The sequence below is a fragment of the Myodes glareolus genome, chromosome 4 (assembly GCF_982192425.1).
Source record: "Myodes glareolus chromosome 4, mMyoGla1.1, whole genome shotgun sequence".
NCBI classification, from domain to species: domain Eukaryota; kingdom Metazoa; phylum Chordata; class Mammalia; order Rodentia; family Cricetidae; genus Myodes; species Myodes glareolus.
In genome coordinates this window covers 57,750,631-57,765,030 of record NC_142029.1, presented here as the reverse complement: position 1 = coordinate 57,765,030, position 14,400 = coordinate 57,750,631, and the positions used below count along the sequence as shown (strand labels likewise).

Below are 14,400 nucleotides of genomic sequence, written 5' to 3'. Positions count from 1 at the left end.
TGTCTTATGGGGAAAAAAAGAATCCATGCTCTAGGCCAGCACGATGCCTCAGTGCGTGAATGCGCTTGTCAGCAAGCCCTAATAAACCTGAGAGCAATATGGTGGAAGGAGGAGATCCACCCTCACAAGTTGTCTCTCTGACATTCACACATATGCTGTAATGTACACACATGCCCCCACATATGCTCACACAAAATAAATATAATTTTACAAGTAAGAATTCCATATTCTTTTTTTGGTATTTCAAGACAGGATTTCTCTGTGTAACAACCCTCACTATCTTGGAACTCACTTGGTAGACCAGGCTGGCCTCGAACTCACAGAGATCTACCTGTCTCTGCCTCCTGAGTGCTGGGATTAAAAGCATGCTCCACCATCACCTGGCCAGTATACTCTCTTTTAAAATTTATTTTTTCATTTATTTTTAATTTTGGGGGTGTTGGAGAGAGAATTTCTTTGCAGCATTGAAGCCTGTCCTGGCACTAGCTCTGTAGACCAGGCTGGCCTTGAACTCACAGGGATCCACCTGCCTCTGCTTCCTGAGTGCTGAGATAAAAGGTGTGTGCCACCACCGCCTGGTTTTAAATTTATTTTTATTTTATTTGCATGTTTGTCTGTGTGAGGGTGTCAGATCTTGGAGTTATAGACAGTTGTTAGCTATCATGTGGGTGCTGGGAATTGAACTCAAGGTCCTCTGGAAGAGTAGTCAGAGTTCTTAACCACTGAGCCATCTCTCCAGTCCAAGAATCCATACTCTTAATATTTATAGCATGTGAGCATTTCCTTAGTGACTAAAGCAAAGTGTTCCCAGGCATCTGCAGTGCACATCCCGTGTTGTAGAAACTTAGGCTGTAACACGTGGTCCTTACCATCTTTGTTATTACCGTCAGGCTTTCAAAGTTCACTAGCTTCCCCCAGATCCTGATGCAGGCTTCATCTTGGAGCCAGGCATGGTAGCACATTCTGTAATCTCAGAATAGCAAATAGAAGTTATTACATGAAATATAAGATTATGCATTTGTGTAAGTTGTTGGCAGACATATTAGTAACTGGCTTTAGAGTATTAAATTAAGAATGTTTAAAATAGTCTGTATTCTTTGGAAAATATGACAGTTTTATTTGATTATTTATATTTTATTTTTTAATACAGGGTCTCACTATGGAACCCTGGCTTGCCTAAAATTCACTGTGTAGACAAGGCTGGTCTCCTGTCTTCCTCTGGCTCTGGAGTGCTGGGATCAAGGGTGTGCACAGCATTCATACACAGACACATACACTAAATAGGCCCTATGAAAACAGCATTGAGTCTCTTGAGAGTGTGGTGCCTGTACTCACCTGCCATACTTGCTCCTAAGGGCCCCTCCGCTTCACCTTACCTCCTACCTCCTTGGGATGGTCAGACAAATACTCTCCCTGTAGGCCTCTTTCCCAGCAGTCACCCTCATTTCCTGCAGCTGCAGCTCCTCTAGACCGAGGTGGAAATCACTGCAATGAGCCATTTAAGCCTTAGCTACCTTCTCATGTGTTTCCTTCATGTAAGAAGGAACACCTTCTTAATCCCAGCACTCGGGAGGCAGAGGCAGGCGAATCCCTGTGAGTTCGAGGCCAGCCTGGTCTACAAGAGCTAGTTCCAGGACAGGCTCCAAAAACTACAGAGAAACCCTGTCTCGAAAAATAAAAAAAAAAAAAAAAAAAAAAAAAGAAGGAACACCTTCCAGGCAAAGCAGATCAGGCACGACTCCCACTTAACATCTGTGAGTGTCTGTATGCATGTCTGTGTGCCCTATGTGTTCAGTGCCCACAGAGACCAGAAGAGGGCAGTGGAGCTCAGGGACTGGAGTTAGAGTTACAGATGGTTGTGAGTCGCCATGTGGGTGCAAGAGCAGCCAATGCTCTTAACTGCTGAGCCATCTCTCCAGTCCCAGTGTTTTATTTTTTAAATCTTATCTTTCCTCAAATGTGTGGTATGCCTTTAACAGAATGAATGTTTAGTAAATATTGATTGAACTCAGGACCTTGTCTTGCTAGATAGGTTCTTTCCTCCTCTTTGCTCAATGCTCTGCATTGAATGACACTGTCATCTTGCCTTTTGTGGCTCACTGTATCCTCTAGAGAGAAAAGACGGTTCAAGGAGACTCCAGTGACAGACACCTCCATACTGTTCTTAGCTCCCTACTTCCTCTTTGCATTCTGTCATTCATAGCCAGATACGTTAAGAGGAAAATTGGTCACCAAGAGAAAAAAATTAAAACAATGGCTATGGAGAAAAGCCAGTGTTGGTAGCACACCCTTTTAAATTGTGTGTTTATCTCTTATTTTTAAAATTATAGTAGATAAATAGTTAAAAGGTCCACAGCCTTAGCAGTGCTTTTTCTATAGCTGAAGCTATTTAAAATTCTTCTCATGTTGCTGTTTGCCATCCAGATGGCTTTCTGGCCCCGGTTCAATTCCTAGATGTGAGGCTGTCGGTTACTCACTCGCTCCACTACACACTTGTGCAGTTTGGCTCTTGACTCATTCTTACAGCAGTTACATGTGGGTATCTTTGGCTACACAGTCTTTCCTGATTGCCATGGTACTTACAAGTAAGAACCAGAAGTCCTTGGAAGATTTATTAACATTCACAAAAATATGCCCAGAAACCTGTTAGACACAACCAGTGGAGTAAGAACAGAAAGATGCCAGCTCTTAAACAGTGAAACTTGTGGATCATTTCCTTCTATACCGGTCAAGATTTTTCTAGCCTTTTGGGGTTGTTTTGGGTTTGGGGAACATGGTTTTTCTGTGTAGACCAGGCTGTCCTTGAACTCATAGAGATCCACCTGTATCTGCTTCCCCGAGTGCTGGGATTAAAGGTGAGCACAATCACTGCCTGGCTCTGCTTCTTAGACTTTACTCATATCCTCCATATCTTCTTCTGTCTTTGAAGACCCATGTGACCCCTGTGCCAGGCAAAGTACTGTCTGGCGGTTAGCTTCAGGAACCATGATGGCTAAACACCAGTAAGATGTGTTTTGTTGTTGTTGTTTTAAAGAACTACTTAAGCAAAACTGTCGTAGATGATGTTTATGTCTGGACTTGGGTCACTGTTGATTGTCTTTTACAAGCACCCCTGACCCTGCAGTGCATGCTAGCAGCTTCATGACCAGGGCATTGCTGCTTTTGATTCTGTGCACTGGCTTATAGATTAACAACCTAAGTAAAAAGCCCCTACTCTTGTTGCATGGCTTTCATTCACAAACAGAACAAAAAGCCATTGAGCACTTGTTCCTCAAATAAGTGCTAAGGAAAGACCCGTGTCACAAGGCAGAATTTCTAGGATGTACACAGCAGGAGTGGCTCCGCTGTACGTAGTCACATGATAATATTGCCTTCGTCATTGGAGGAAGAAGTTTTGTAGTAGCCCATTCTATTTTTTTCTGAACATTTTTATCACATTATCTTGAGTTTTGAAATGCTGTAATTATGTAAATTGTATTTGTTTTGGTCAGGAGGAATAAAATTTTAAAATATGCCCCTTCTTTTGATCTCCCTTTTTATAAACATTGTGTATGTGCCTGGATGCTACATGGGGCCCATGGATAGATTCTTTCCACTTTTATGTGGATTTTAGGATCAAGCTTAGGTTGCCATGCTTGCACAGCATTGCTGAGCTGTCTTGCTAGCTTGTAATTCTGAGCTGACTTTGAATTGTTAATCTACCGCACTCTGCTACAGAGTGACACCCCTAGTCTTTGATCCCAGAGGACTGATTCAGCACAGTAATAAAGAGAAAATCAAATCAATAAAAGAAATCTCTGTGACAAATGAAGTCGAAATGTCATTGCTAAGACTCACAGCGTCCCATTAACCGTCTAACTGTTACCCAAGAGAAATTAAATGCTGACAGAGCTGAGAAACACTGCTCTAAATGCTTCCCCGCCTGGCAGTCAGGGATGATGACTGGAAGCATGATAGAGAGACACCACTGCTTCTTACATCGCAGAATGAATGGCAGTCTTGTTACTATTAGCCCGCGGGTAAACTAACATTCTTTCCAGTGCTTTTTAAATGCCAGGGGCTATTCCAGGTACCTTTTGGGTGATATTCTTAAAAAATTTAATCCAGCTGGGTGATGGTGGCACATACCTTTAATCCCAGCACTTGGGAGGCAGAAACAGGCTCTGTGAGTTTGAGACCAGCCTGTTCTAGAGAGTGAGTTCCAAGATAGAATCCAAAGCTACAGAGAGAAACCCTGTCTCAAACAACAACATCAGAAATTTAATCCAGTTATTTTTTTGTGACAGTCTGACTGCATTGCCAAGGCTGGTCTAGAACCTTCTATATAGACCAGGCTAGCCTCAACTCAAGAGGTCCTCCTGCTTCTGCCTCCCGAGTGCCAAAGGCCAGAGAGATTTAGTTGCTTTCTTATTCAAGGTCATAACAACTTAAGTATATAACAGCTAGTTTCCAAAAAACATGGAGATAAAACCAGATTATCCAAAAGTTTCCTTGAGAGGAGGGATTCATGCCTTACTATCTCCGAGCAGCTATTGACAGTTAATGCCAGGGGACGGGAAGTTGTTTTCTTCAAAAGTGGCTACAAGTTAGTTGCCCATGCTTCAGTCAACACCCTTCCAACCATGCTTCTGCAGGCAGCACTTAACTTAGTGGATCACCAAAAACCGCCACAAAGCTGGGCAGTGATGGCACCCGCCTTTAATCCCAGCACTCAGGGGGCAGAGGCAGGTGGATCTCTGGTGTACAGAGGGAGTTCCGGAACAGCCACGGCTACACAGAGAAATCCTGTCTCAAAAATAACAGCAACAAAGACAAACAAAAAGCACTCTCATAACAGAAAGCTATGAAGACATTCTTGCAGGGAAGAGGGGTTCATTAGGTGAGGGTCACCTGAAGGGAGGGTAGACTGACCAAACTGTAGTATGTACATGTGTGAAATACATTTTGAAAAAAAAAATCACACAGAAAAAAGACAGCACCTGTGTTTCAGTATCTATCTATGGATCTGGTTTAGTATTAGTGAAGTTTTAAAAAAGATTTATTTGTGTACTTTATGTATATGGGTGTTTTGTCAGTTTGTACATTTGCACACTAGAAGGTATCACATTCCTTGGGACCAAAGTTATAGATGGTTGTGAGTCACCCTGTGGGTACTGGGAATTGAACTCAAGACCTTTGGAATTGCAGCCAGTGCATTTAACTGCTAAGCCATCCCTTCAGCCCTGTATTAGTAAATTTTTTACTATTAATATAGTAGAAATTAGAAAGTGATAATCAGTCAGTCATGGTGGCATGTGCCTTTAATCTTCGGAGGCAGAGGCAGGTGCAGGCGGCTCTCTATGAGTTAGAGGCTAGTCTACTTTACATAGTGGGTTCCAGAATAGCCAGGACTCTGTAGAGATCCTGTCTCAAAACAAAAGTGATAATTATAGGATTAAAAAGTCAAATATATGTTTAATGAGTTGTGTAAAATTAGACTTTGAACTTCATAATAAATTTTCCTTTTGTTTTACACTTTGCATGTGTTCACATGAAGAAATTAAAAGTTATTTTAGAGAGCTCTCTTCTATAGAATCACAGTGATTCAAGTAAAATGACTTTAAAGAGAAGCCCTTAAGTCCTGTGTGGCAGTTCTATGTAATCTCTCTGTGGTTTTGCTACAGAGGCAGGGAGATTGCAGCAAGTCTGAGGCTAGGGCAGGTTATAAAATGAAAATTCGTTCACCAAGCAACGAAGTTGCTAAGTTTTTACAAGGCTGATTACTGTGGTGAGCAGGGTAGGCAGTAGAATGGGGTTGAGCCCTAGTTGCATGTCGTCCCATGAGTTACCTCTGAAGGAAGCTGGAAGGCTGCAGTGGCAAACTTAGCCTTTGCTGCCAGTGGATATGGTGCCTTCCAGTGTCTGGAGAGTAGGGCCTGGAGAGAAGCATTCAGATCAACAGGACAGAATGTCGTTGGCAGAGGAAGGCAGGAAACCTTGGACCACTAGGGCTACGTGTAAAAGGTAGTATGCTCAAAGGGAGAGACCCAATCTCCAGACCTGTGGAGAGCTGTGGGACCCCCACCATTTACTTCTTGTGCTGGTCTTCTAGTGTTTCCATTCTCAGGGCTGCCTTTCTGTTAGAGACTTTCTGTTACTGTCCATGTGCTCCTGGGCCAGCTTTTCCCCAGGACACAGAACCTGGAAGGCTGAGTGGGTGTCATTCTGTACTCAAGTCATACATGACACAGTAAATGCTTGCCTTTTTTCTCGCTTTTTCATGGAAACAGGAAATAATAATCCTTAATTTTCTTTTCATTCTCTCTCAAAGTTTTTCCATTAGTTTTCAGAGTGCTTGTGCTTGTCCACTCATGTCAGAAGTGTGTGCTGGTCTCCCCTTGTCCACTCGTGTCAGAGGTGTGTGCTGGTCTCCCCTTGTCCACTCGTGTCAGAGGTGTGTGCTGGTCTCCCCTTGTCCACTCGTGTCAGAGGTGTGTGCTGGTCTCCTCTTGTCCACTCGTGTCAGAGGTGTGTGCTGGTCTCCCCTTGTCCACTTGTGTCAGAGGTGTGTGCTGGTCTCCCCTTGTTCACTCATGTCAGAGGTGTGTGCTGGTCTCCCCTTGTCTCTTGATTTACAGACGTTAGTGACTTTCCTGGCATGTCACTGGGAAGTGGAGGTCTCTCAACTCTTCCTCTTTCTCCAGATGGCAGCTTGTGTGCTGTAACTACTGTCTAAAGGCTCAGTGGGGCCAGTTGTCCCTGCTGTGTTCTGCACACTTAGAGCATTCCTGAAAAGTTGTTTTCATACTTTAAAAATGTTTCTTGTTTTCAGTGTTTGATCATATGCTTTCATAAACTGAAGACCTTGAAGACTTAGTAGCCCTGTGAGAACACTTCCTTTAAAGGAGACAAGGGAAACATGGACTAATTGCTTTGAAACTAAAACAATGCCCTCCTGCTCCTGCTTCTGTCTTCCTGGATAGGGATGTCTCTTGGGCGTTAGTTTCTTAACTTTAAAACTAGGAGAGTCTGTCAATCCTAAGACATCTCCCAGCCCAGAGCTCATAGACTGGACTATGCATGTGTTACTCTCCGTGAAATAAGGATGGCAAGAAAGGCAAAGAAGAATCAAACACTTTACTTTCAATTTAGATGCAGCAGTGGGAGGTACAGGACTTCAAGTGTGCTAGGCAAGTCCTCCCCCAGTACATTACACTCAACACTAGGAATTTTATTTTCTTAAAAGTATTTCTTTTTCCTTTTTGGAGGGTGGAGTTCTCTTTTTGAGATAAGGTCTTTATTCACGCAGCTATGGCTGTCGTCCGGGAACTTGCTCTCTAGACCAGGATGGCCTCAAACTCACAGAGATCTGCCTGCCTCTGCCTCCTGAGTGCTGGGATTAAAGACATGGGCTGTTGTGCCCTGTTTTAAAAAATCTTCCCTCCCTCCCTCCCTCCCTCCCTCCCTCCCTCCCTTCCTTCCTTCCTTTCTTCCTTCCTTAATTCTTTCTTCCTTTTGTTTTTGTTTTACATGGTTTCTCTGTGTAGCCCTGAAGCATATGCCCGTTTTCTCCCTCCAGAGTGGTAGGAGTAAAGGTTTGTACCACCACATCCAGTTTAAAAGTATTTCTAATAGGAACAAACATGGTGGTGTATGCCTATAACGCCAGGATTTGGAAGGTGGAACAAGAGATACTGACATTTTAGGCTATTCTGGGTCACATGAGGCTCTGTCTCTTAAATAATAAGATCATTATTTGTATTGGGAATATAGCTCAGTATGTGTAGTGCTTGCTTAGAATATTCAGAGCTCTGGGTTTCATCACCAGCATTTGGAAAAATAAAATTCTGGACATGGTGGTAACACACTTGGGAAATCAAGGTAGGAGGAGTGTTGTGAGTTCAAGGGCCAGCCTAGGCTAATATAGTGCAAGATCCTGGCCTCCCCCACTAACTCCTTAAACCAAGCCAAGTCTCTACAAAGCAGGAGGTGATGGCACAGATTTGTTATCTAGTTCTATGATAGGCAGAACAGTCTCCAGTTTGAGGCTAGCCTGGGCTATATATGGAGACTCTGCTTCAAGTGAAAACCCCAAAGCCAAAAACCAACAAAACTTCTGCAGAAGCGTGTTGCTCTGTTAGTATTTGTCAAGGGCCTGTTACTTGTGCTCATAAACACATACCATACAGCTGAGGTCTTTAAATCTGAATCGCTGGAATATTTATATGTTTGTCTGTGTAAATTCTGAGTAGTGATAGCTGAAAGTGACTTTAAATAGTTGATTTCTAGTGACTTTCTTTTTTTAGTTTAAGTATTTATTTTTAAATATGTGTCTTTGTGGGTATGTGTGCATAATATTGGATGCCTGCGGAAGGCAGAAGTGTTGGGTCCCCTGGAGTTCCAATTACTTAGCCTGGGTGCTGGGAATTAAACTTGAGTCCTCTATAAGAGCAGCAAAAAGGATCAACCACTGAGTCATCTCTCCAGCCCTGTTTTTTTTTTTTTTCTTAATTTTACTTTTAAAAAACCAGGTCTTCCTGTGTAGCCCAGGCTGTCCTTAAAGTCAATATAGTGGGATTATAGACATGAGCCACCATTCCTGTCTTTCTCTGGCTATTTTATTATTTTTAAATTTTTGAAAATCAGATTTACGTGTATATGTACCCTAGAAGAAGTCCACTTGTGGGAATTGGTTCTAGTCTTTTCATGTAGGTCCTGGTGCTGAGCCAGCTCACTAATCTCCCCTTTGCTTTTTCAAATACCACATTTAGGAGTCTGAAGAGATGACTCAGTGGTTAAGAGCACCAGCTGCTCTTCAAGAGGACCCAGGTCCAGTTCCCCAGCACAGCACTGGATGGCTCACAGCTGCCTATGACTCTAGCTTCAGATCTAGCCTCCGTGGATATCTTTATCCACATTCACATACCCCCCCATACTTAAAATAAGAAAAAAAACCCATTTATTTGGTCAAATTATATTAGTGTCTCTATTGAAATTAAGAACTATTTATAGGGCTGCTCAGAGGTTTAAACCATTTGCTGCGCGTGCAGAAGGACTGAGTTTGGTTTCCAGCACCCAGTCTGAAGAGCTCAAAATCATCTGTAACTCCAGCTTCAGGGCACCCCATGACCTCCGTCAGCACTAGGCATGTACATGGTGCACATACATGCAGAAACACATACACATAAAAAAAGAACTAGTTATAGATTGGTGGTTTTCCATTTTCTTTCCGAGAATCTTGTGCTTCACATTCAAGCCTTCTAGCTCCTGGGCTCAACTGATGTTTCTGCCTCAACATTCCAAATAGCTTAGGGCTGTACATGTGTTCCAACATGCCTACATTGTTGTGTCTTAAGTAACAATTAGCTAATGACTATTTTTCCATTTTCCTTGCTGTCCAGGGCCCCGAGGTTATGAATGTGCTTCAGCTCTATAATGCCTCCTGCTATGGCAGACATCCTTGACATCTGGGCAGTGGATTCACAGATCACACCTGATGGCGCCATATCTGTGGATTTCCTTCTGCCCACCGGGATTTATATCCAGCTGGAAGTACCTCGGGAAGCTACCATTTCTTCTATTAAACAGGTATGTTTATAGTTAGAATTTCCCAAGACTTAGCCTACTTTCTGGGTAACTTAGTGGAAATCATATGGTAAAGCTGAGAGACATTTAAATTTCAGACCATTGCATTTAAGGATTTTTGATATGTCCTATTTTGTTGTATATAACCATGTTTATTCTCCTACCTTACTTTTTGATCCATATGTGATAGCTGTGTTAAGAAAGATCAACACTTGTCATGGTGATGTGCATTGTTGGGGTAGGCGTGTGGGAGATGGAAGCAGGAAGGGGCATTCCAGGCCACCCTTGGCCGTAAGTCCAAGTTCATTCTGGGCTACCTAGTAGACATTGCTGTGGATGGGCTAGAAAATTGAATTGAAAATTTTACTGATTGAATTGAATCAGTAAAAAATTACTGATTTTTGAGCTAGTCACACCTTTTTCCTTTTCCTTCTATGTGATGTTTTGGTTGTCCCTGTCCCCCTTGTCATGAGCCTAGAGAAGAATTTCCACTAAAAATCAACAGATGCATGAAATCCGTTTTCCTTTCCTTTCCTTTCCTTTCCTTTCCTTTCCTTTCCTTTCCTTTCCTTTCCTTTCCTTTCCTTTCCTTTCCTTTCTTTATTTATTTAGTCAAGAGAGTCTTTCTTACTCTGGCCCCTTACTGGCCTAGCACTTGTAGCCAACTTCCTGCCTCAGCCTCCCAACTGCTCATGTCAGTGGTGAGGGCACAGACACAACTCCCCACTCTGTTGCATGAAGTAACCCAAGGAGTTTCCAATATTAAAAAAAATTATGTGTATGACTGCATGTATGTTTGTGCACCGTGTGTGTTAGTAAAGTCTTCTTGTGGGGTTGCTTTAAGACAGGGTGTCACTCACTTGTAGCCTTGGCCGGCCTGGAGCTTGCTATATAGAGTAAATTGACTTTGAATGCCACAGATATTTTCTTGCTTCGGTTTCCCAAGTGCAGGGATCAAAGGCATGAGCTTGGCAAAGATGCTTTGGGCTTCTTTTTGGTTTTTCAAGACAGGATTTTTCTGTGTATCCCTGACTGTATTGGAACTCAGTCTGTAGACCAACCAGGCTGGCCTCGAATTCAGAGAGATTCCTGAGTGGTGGGATTAAAGGTGTATACCACCACCTAACTGCTTGTGGGCTTCTTGAAGATAGGAATAAAAAAAATTGTGACAGCAGTCACATATACTGTTTAGGGCTTGGAGGGCTCTTTCTTTTAATGGTTGTTAATGGATCACCAGATGGATCCGGGGGGAGGTGGAAGCACTACAGTTGAGAAGGGAAAGTCTAGATCCTAGGGATTCAGGAAGCTAACATATCTTCACTGTAAACACTGGTAACGGTTGTTTGAAATTCTAGGAAGTGTCTGGGGAGAGGTGTTAGGCCCTACCCAAGGTCATGTACTCTGGATCCTAAAGCCTGGTTCATTGCCAGTCTGCAACAAAACACTTACAACCTTTACGGCAAGCTTTGCTAGTTGTCCTGAGTTCTTTGTCAGCAGCGTTTATTGATTTATTTTTACAGGTGTTTTTATGTGTGTGTTCATGTGTGTGTGTGGCTGTGTGTGCATGTCCCACTGTTCGTGCATGGGAATCACAGAACAACTTGCCGGAGTTGCCTTTTGTTATGTGGGTTCTGGTCATCAGAGTTGGCATCAAGGGCCTTTATCCATTGATCCACCTTGCCTACTTTCTACAGTGCCTGTTCTACAAGACAAAGCATGAGGGAAATTCCCCAGGAACTACATCTAAAACACAGATGTTTGAAAAATAAAGTCTCATTAAATTATATGGTTCAACTTTGACTAAATTGAAAGTTGTGTAATAGCATCAGAAAAGTTGTGAAATATGTTTTATAATAATTGATGCATGAGAATTTTGTAATGATTTTTTAAAAATATTTTATATTCATTGGTATTTTACCTGCATGAGGGTGTCAGATGCCCTGGAACCAGAGTTGCAGATGTTTGTGAGCTGCCATGTGAGTACTGAGAATTGAATCTGGGCTCTCTGGAAGAGCAAACAATGCTCTTAACCACTGACCCATCTCTCCAGCCCCCGAAACATAAGAATTATAAAACTGTCATTTCTGAAGTAAAAAGAAAATACAGAATTTAGCTACTGCATCACTGCTGAGAGTTTCTATTGGTCTTTTTGTTTTGAGTCAGTGTCTTTCTTATATAGTTCTTGTTGTCCTCAGTCTCACAGAGATCCCCAGCCTCCACCTCCCAGTACTGGCATTAAAGGCATGTGCTACCATGCCTGGCTGTTTGTCTATTTTAGACCATGTAACCCAGGCTAGGCTCTACTTACTGTGTAGTTGAGGATGACCTTGAACCACACCAGTTTTCTTTTTCTTTTTTTTTTTAAACAGTTGCTAGTGACAAGTAGGACATCTAACCTTGCCTGAAATTTAGCTTAACCATTGTTACTTTCCAATTTTTTTTGAAATTATGAGATATATATGATCATTAAGATTTGCAATTTAGACATTTTTAGTTTTTCAGAACTCACTCAAGCTGACTTTGAATTTGTATATTGGAGGATAACCTTGAACTCCTGATCCTCCTGACTGCCTCAAGTGCTGGGACTATAGGTCCATTTCACCATCATACTTTGTTCAATTTTATTTTTTGATTCAAAGTTATTTTTAGGAATGTTAAATATCATTGATTCTTCATGAGAAGTTTCTTTGCATATTTTGTGTTCTGTTTTATTACATAGGAATTCCCTATATAACTAATAATATGTGTCTAATATATATAACTAATAATTTCCCACATAACTAATAACTAATAATATATAACTAATAATTCACTATATAATTAATTTGCTGTTTCATATGGTTAGGAGAATGAACTACAGTAGCTATATTTTTGGTTTTGATTGAATGAACTTAAGTATATAGCAAACAAAGGTAAAAGAACAAATAGCAAGTAGCAGATAGCAAAACATCAACAAATCAGGGCAAACAAACATCCAGCAGGAACCAGCTGGAGTCCTGATGGATGAGCTTCCTCACAGATGAGCTGCCCATGGTTGAATTTCTGACTCCATTTTTGCTGCAGCCAACTCAAGGGTAGGAATGGTTCATCTTCTGGCTGTTCTCAAGAACACAGTTTTTTTTTTCCACTCTTGGGCTGTTTTGCTGTTCTCTACCATTTTTGTCACTGAGTTAGGTGACCCCCATCCCATCCTGGACAAGGGCTCTAGAAGGTACAGTTGAGACAGATTTTTGGGTCTGAAGTAGGGAAGGGAACAACCTAGCTTCCAGAGCCAACTTCTCAGTGAACTCAAAGAGCACATAATAACTTACCAATACACTGTATGCAACATTTGTTTAAAAAAGGAAAGACAAGAAAAACTAACAAACAAGCCTTGCCAGGCATGGTTGTTCATGTCTGTAATCAGGGACTTGGGAGGATGAAATATATTACTATAAGTTGAGACCCATCTAGGCTCTGTGTGTGTGTGTGTGTGTGTGTGTGTGTGTGTGTGTGTGTGTGTGTGTTTCTACGACAGTCTGAGCTACAATTTGAGACCTTCTCCACATATAAACTTATACCTCCTCCTCCCAAAAAAGAGAACCATTGATCTATATGACACAAATTTTCAAGTCAGTTTTGTTTTGTTTGTTTGTTTTTCTTGTTCCCCCGCCCCGTTTTGATTTTCAAGACAGGGTTTCTTTGTGTAACTTTGGAGCCAGCCCTGCTTTGTAGACCAATCTGGCCTTGAAATCAGATATCTATCCACCTCTGCCTCTGAGTACTGGGATTAAAGACCTCTGCCACAACCACCTGCTTCAAGTCAGGTTTTTATTTTTGTTTTCGTTAGCTTATTATAATCTGTAACTCAACTGACAGGTCCTTACTGCTAAACATATAGTTTATCTATGAGTTTGACTCTTTTCCAAATACTTATGGATATCTTGTCTGCATGAATGTCTATGTTTGACATGTTTGAAGTGTCTGCAAAGGCCAGAAGAGGGCGTCAGATCTCCTGGGACTGGAGTTTCAGGTGGTTGTGAATTGTTGTGAGGTCGCTGGTGCTTGAGCCTAGGTCCTAAAAGAGCAGCTGGTTCCACCATCATTCCCAACACACACATATACATACAACCCCCTCAGGGTTTCTCTAGCCCTGACCATCCTGGAACTCACTCTGAAGGCCAGGCTGGCCTTCTGAGTGCTGGGGTTAAACGTGTGGACTACCACCGACCTCAGCTGATCTTTTCAGTTGCTGAGTCATCTCTAGCCCCATGAGTTTTGACTTTTGCAAACAGGTAATGGTCATCCTTGTGTACGTATCTTTGTATATAAGTTCCAATATTCCAGATAATATCTTACTCTTTTTTCCTGCAGATGTTATGGAAGCAAGTTCACAATTACCCAATGTTTAACCTCCTTATGGACATTGACTCCTACATGTTTGCATGTGTGAATCAAACTGCTGTATATGAGGAACTTGAAGATGAAACACGAAGACTTTGTGATGTCAGACCTTTTCTTCCTGTTCTAAAACTAGTGACAAGAAGTTGTGACCCAGCAGAAAAATTGGACTCAAAAATTGGAGTTCTTATAGGAAAAGGTAATGTAAAAGGTTTCATTATGAATTCTCAGCTTTATCTTTGTTCTGCTGTGGAAGTATATTCTGGGATATTATTTTCAGCATTTTGTCCATGGATTAATATTGGTATGTTCAGGATTTGGGACTAAGGTCTGTGAGAACTGAAGTTTGACTGTTTAGACGCATCTCTAGTAATGTGATATTGCGGCAGCATCCAAGGTCTTGCATTCTGTATGTCTTTTTCTTTCCTGTTGATTTCTTTTTATTTTACAAAAGTA

At 41.8% G+C, this 14,400-nt stretch overlaps 1 protein-coding gene across 3 annotated transcripts in view; it reads left to right on the top strand.

The window, feature by feature from the left end:
* Pik3cb (phosphatidylinositol-4,5-bisphosphate 3-kinase catalytic subunit beta) overlaps positions 1-14,400 on the top strand; it is a 107,780-nt gene that overhangs the window by 28,418 nt on the left and 64,962 nt on the right. For all 3 annotated transcript variants that reach the window (XR_015001849.2, XM_085689599.2, XM_085689601.2), the window contains exons 3-4: positions 9,381-9,567; positions 13,918-14,143. Coding sequence is in view for 2 of the 3 variants with exons in the window: in XM_085689599.2 (XP_085545725.1) it covers positions 9,397-9,567; positions 13,918-14,143 (397 nt within the window). In the remaining variant the exon portion in view is untranslated. The remainder of the gene's footprint in view (positions 1-9,380; positions 9,568-13,917; positions 14,144-14,400) is intronic.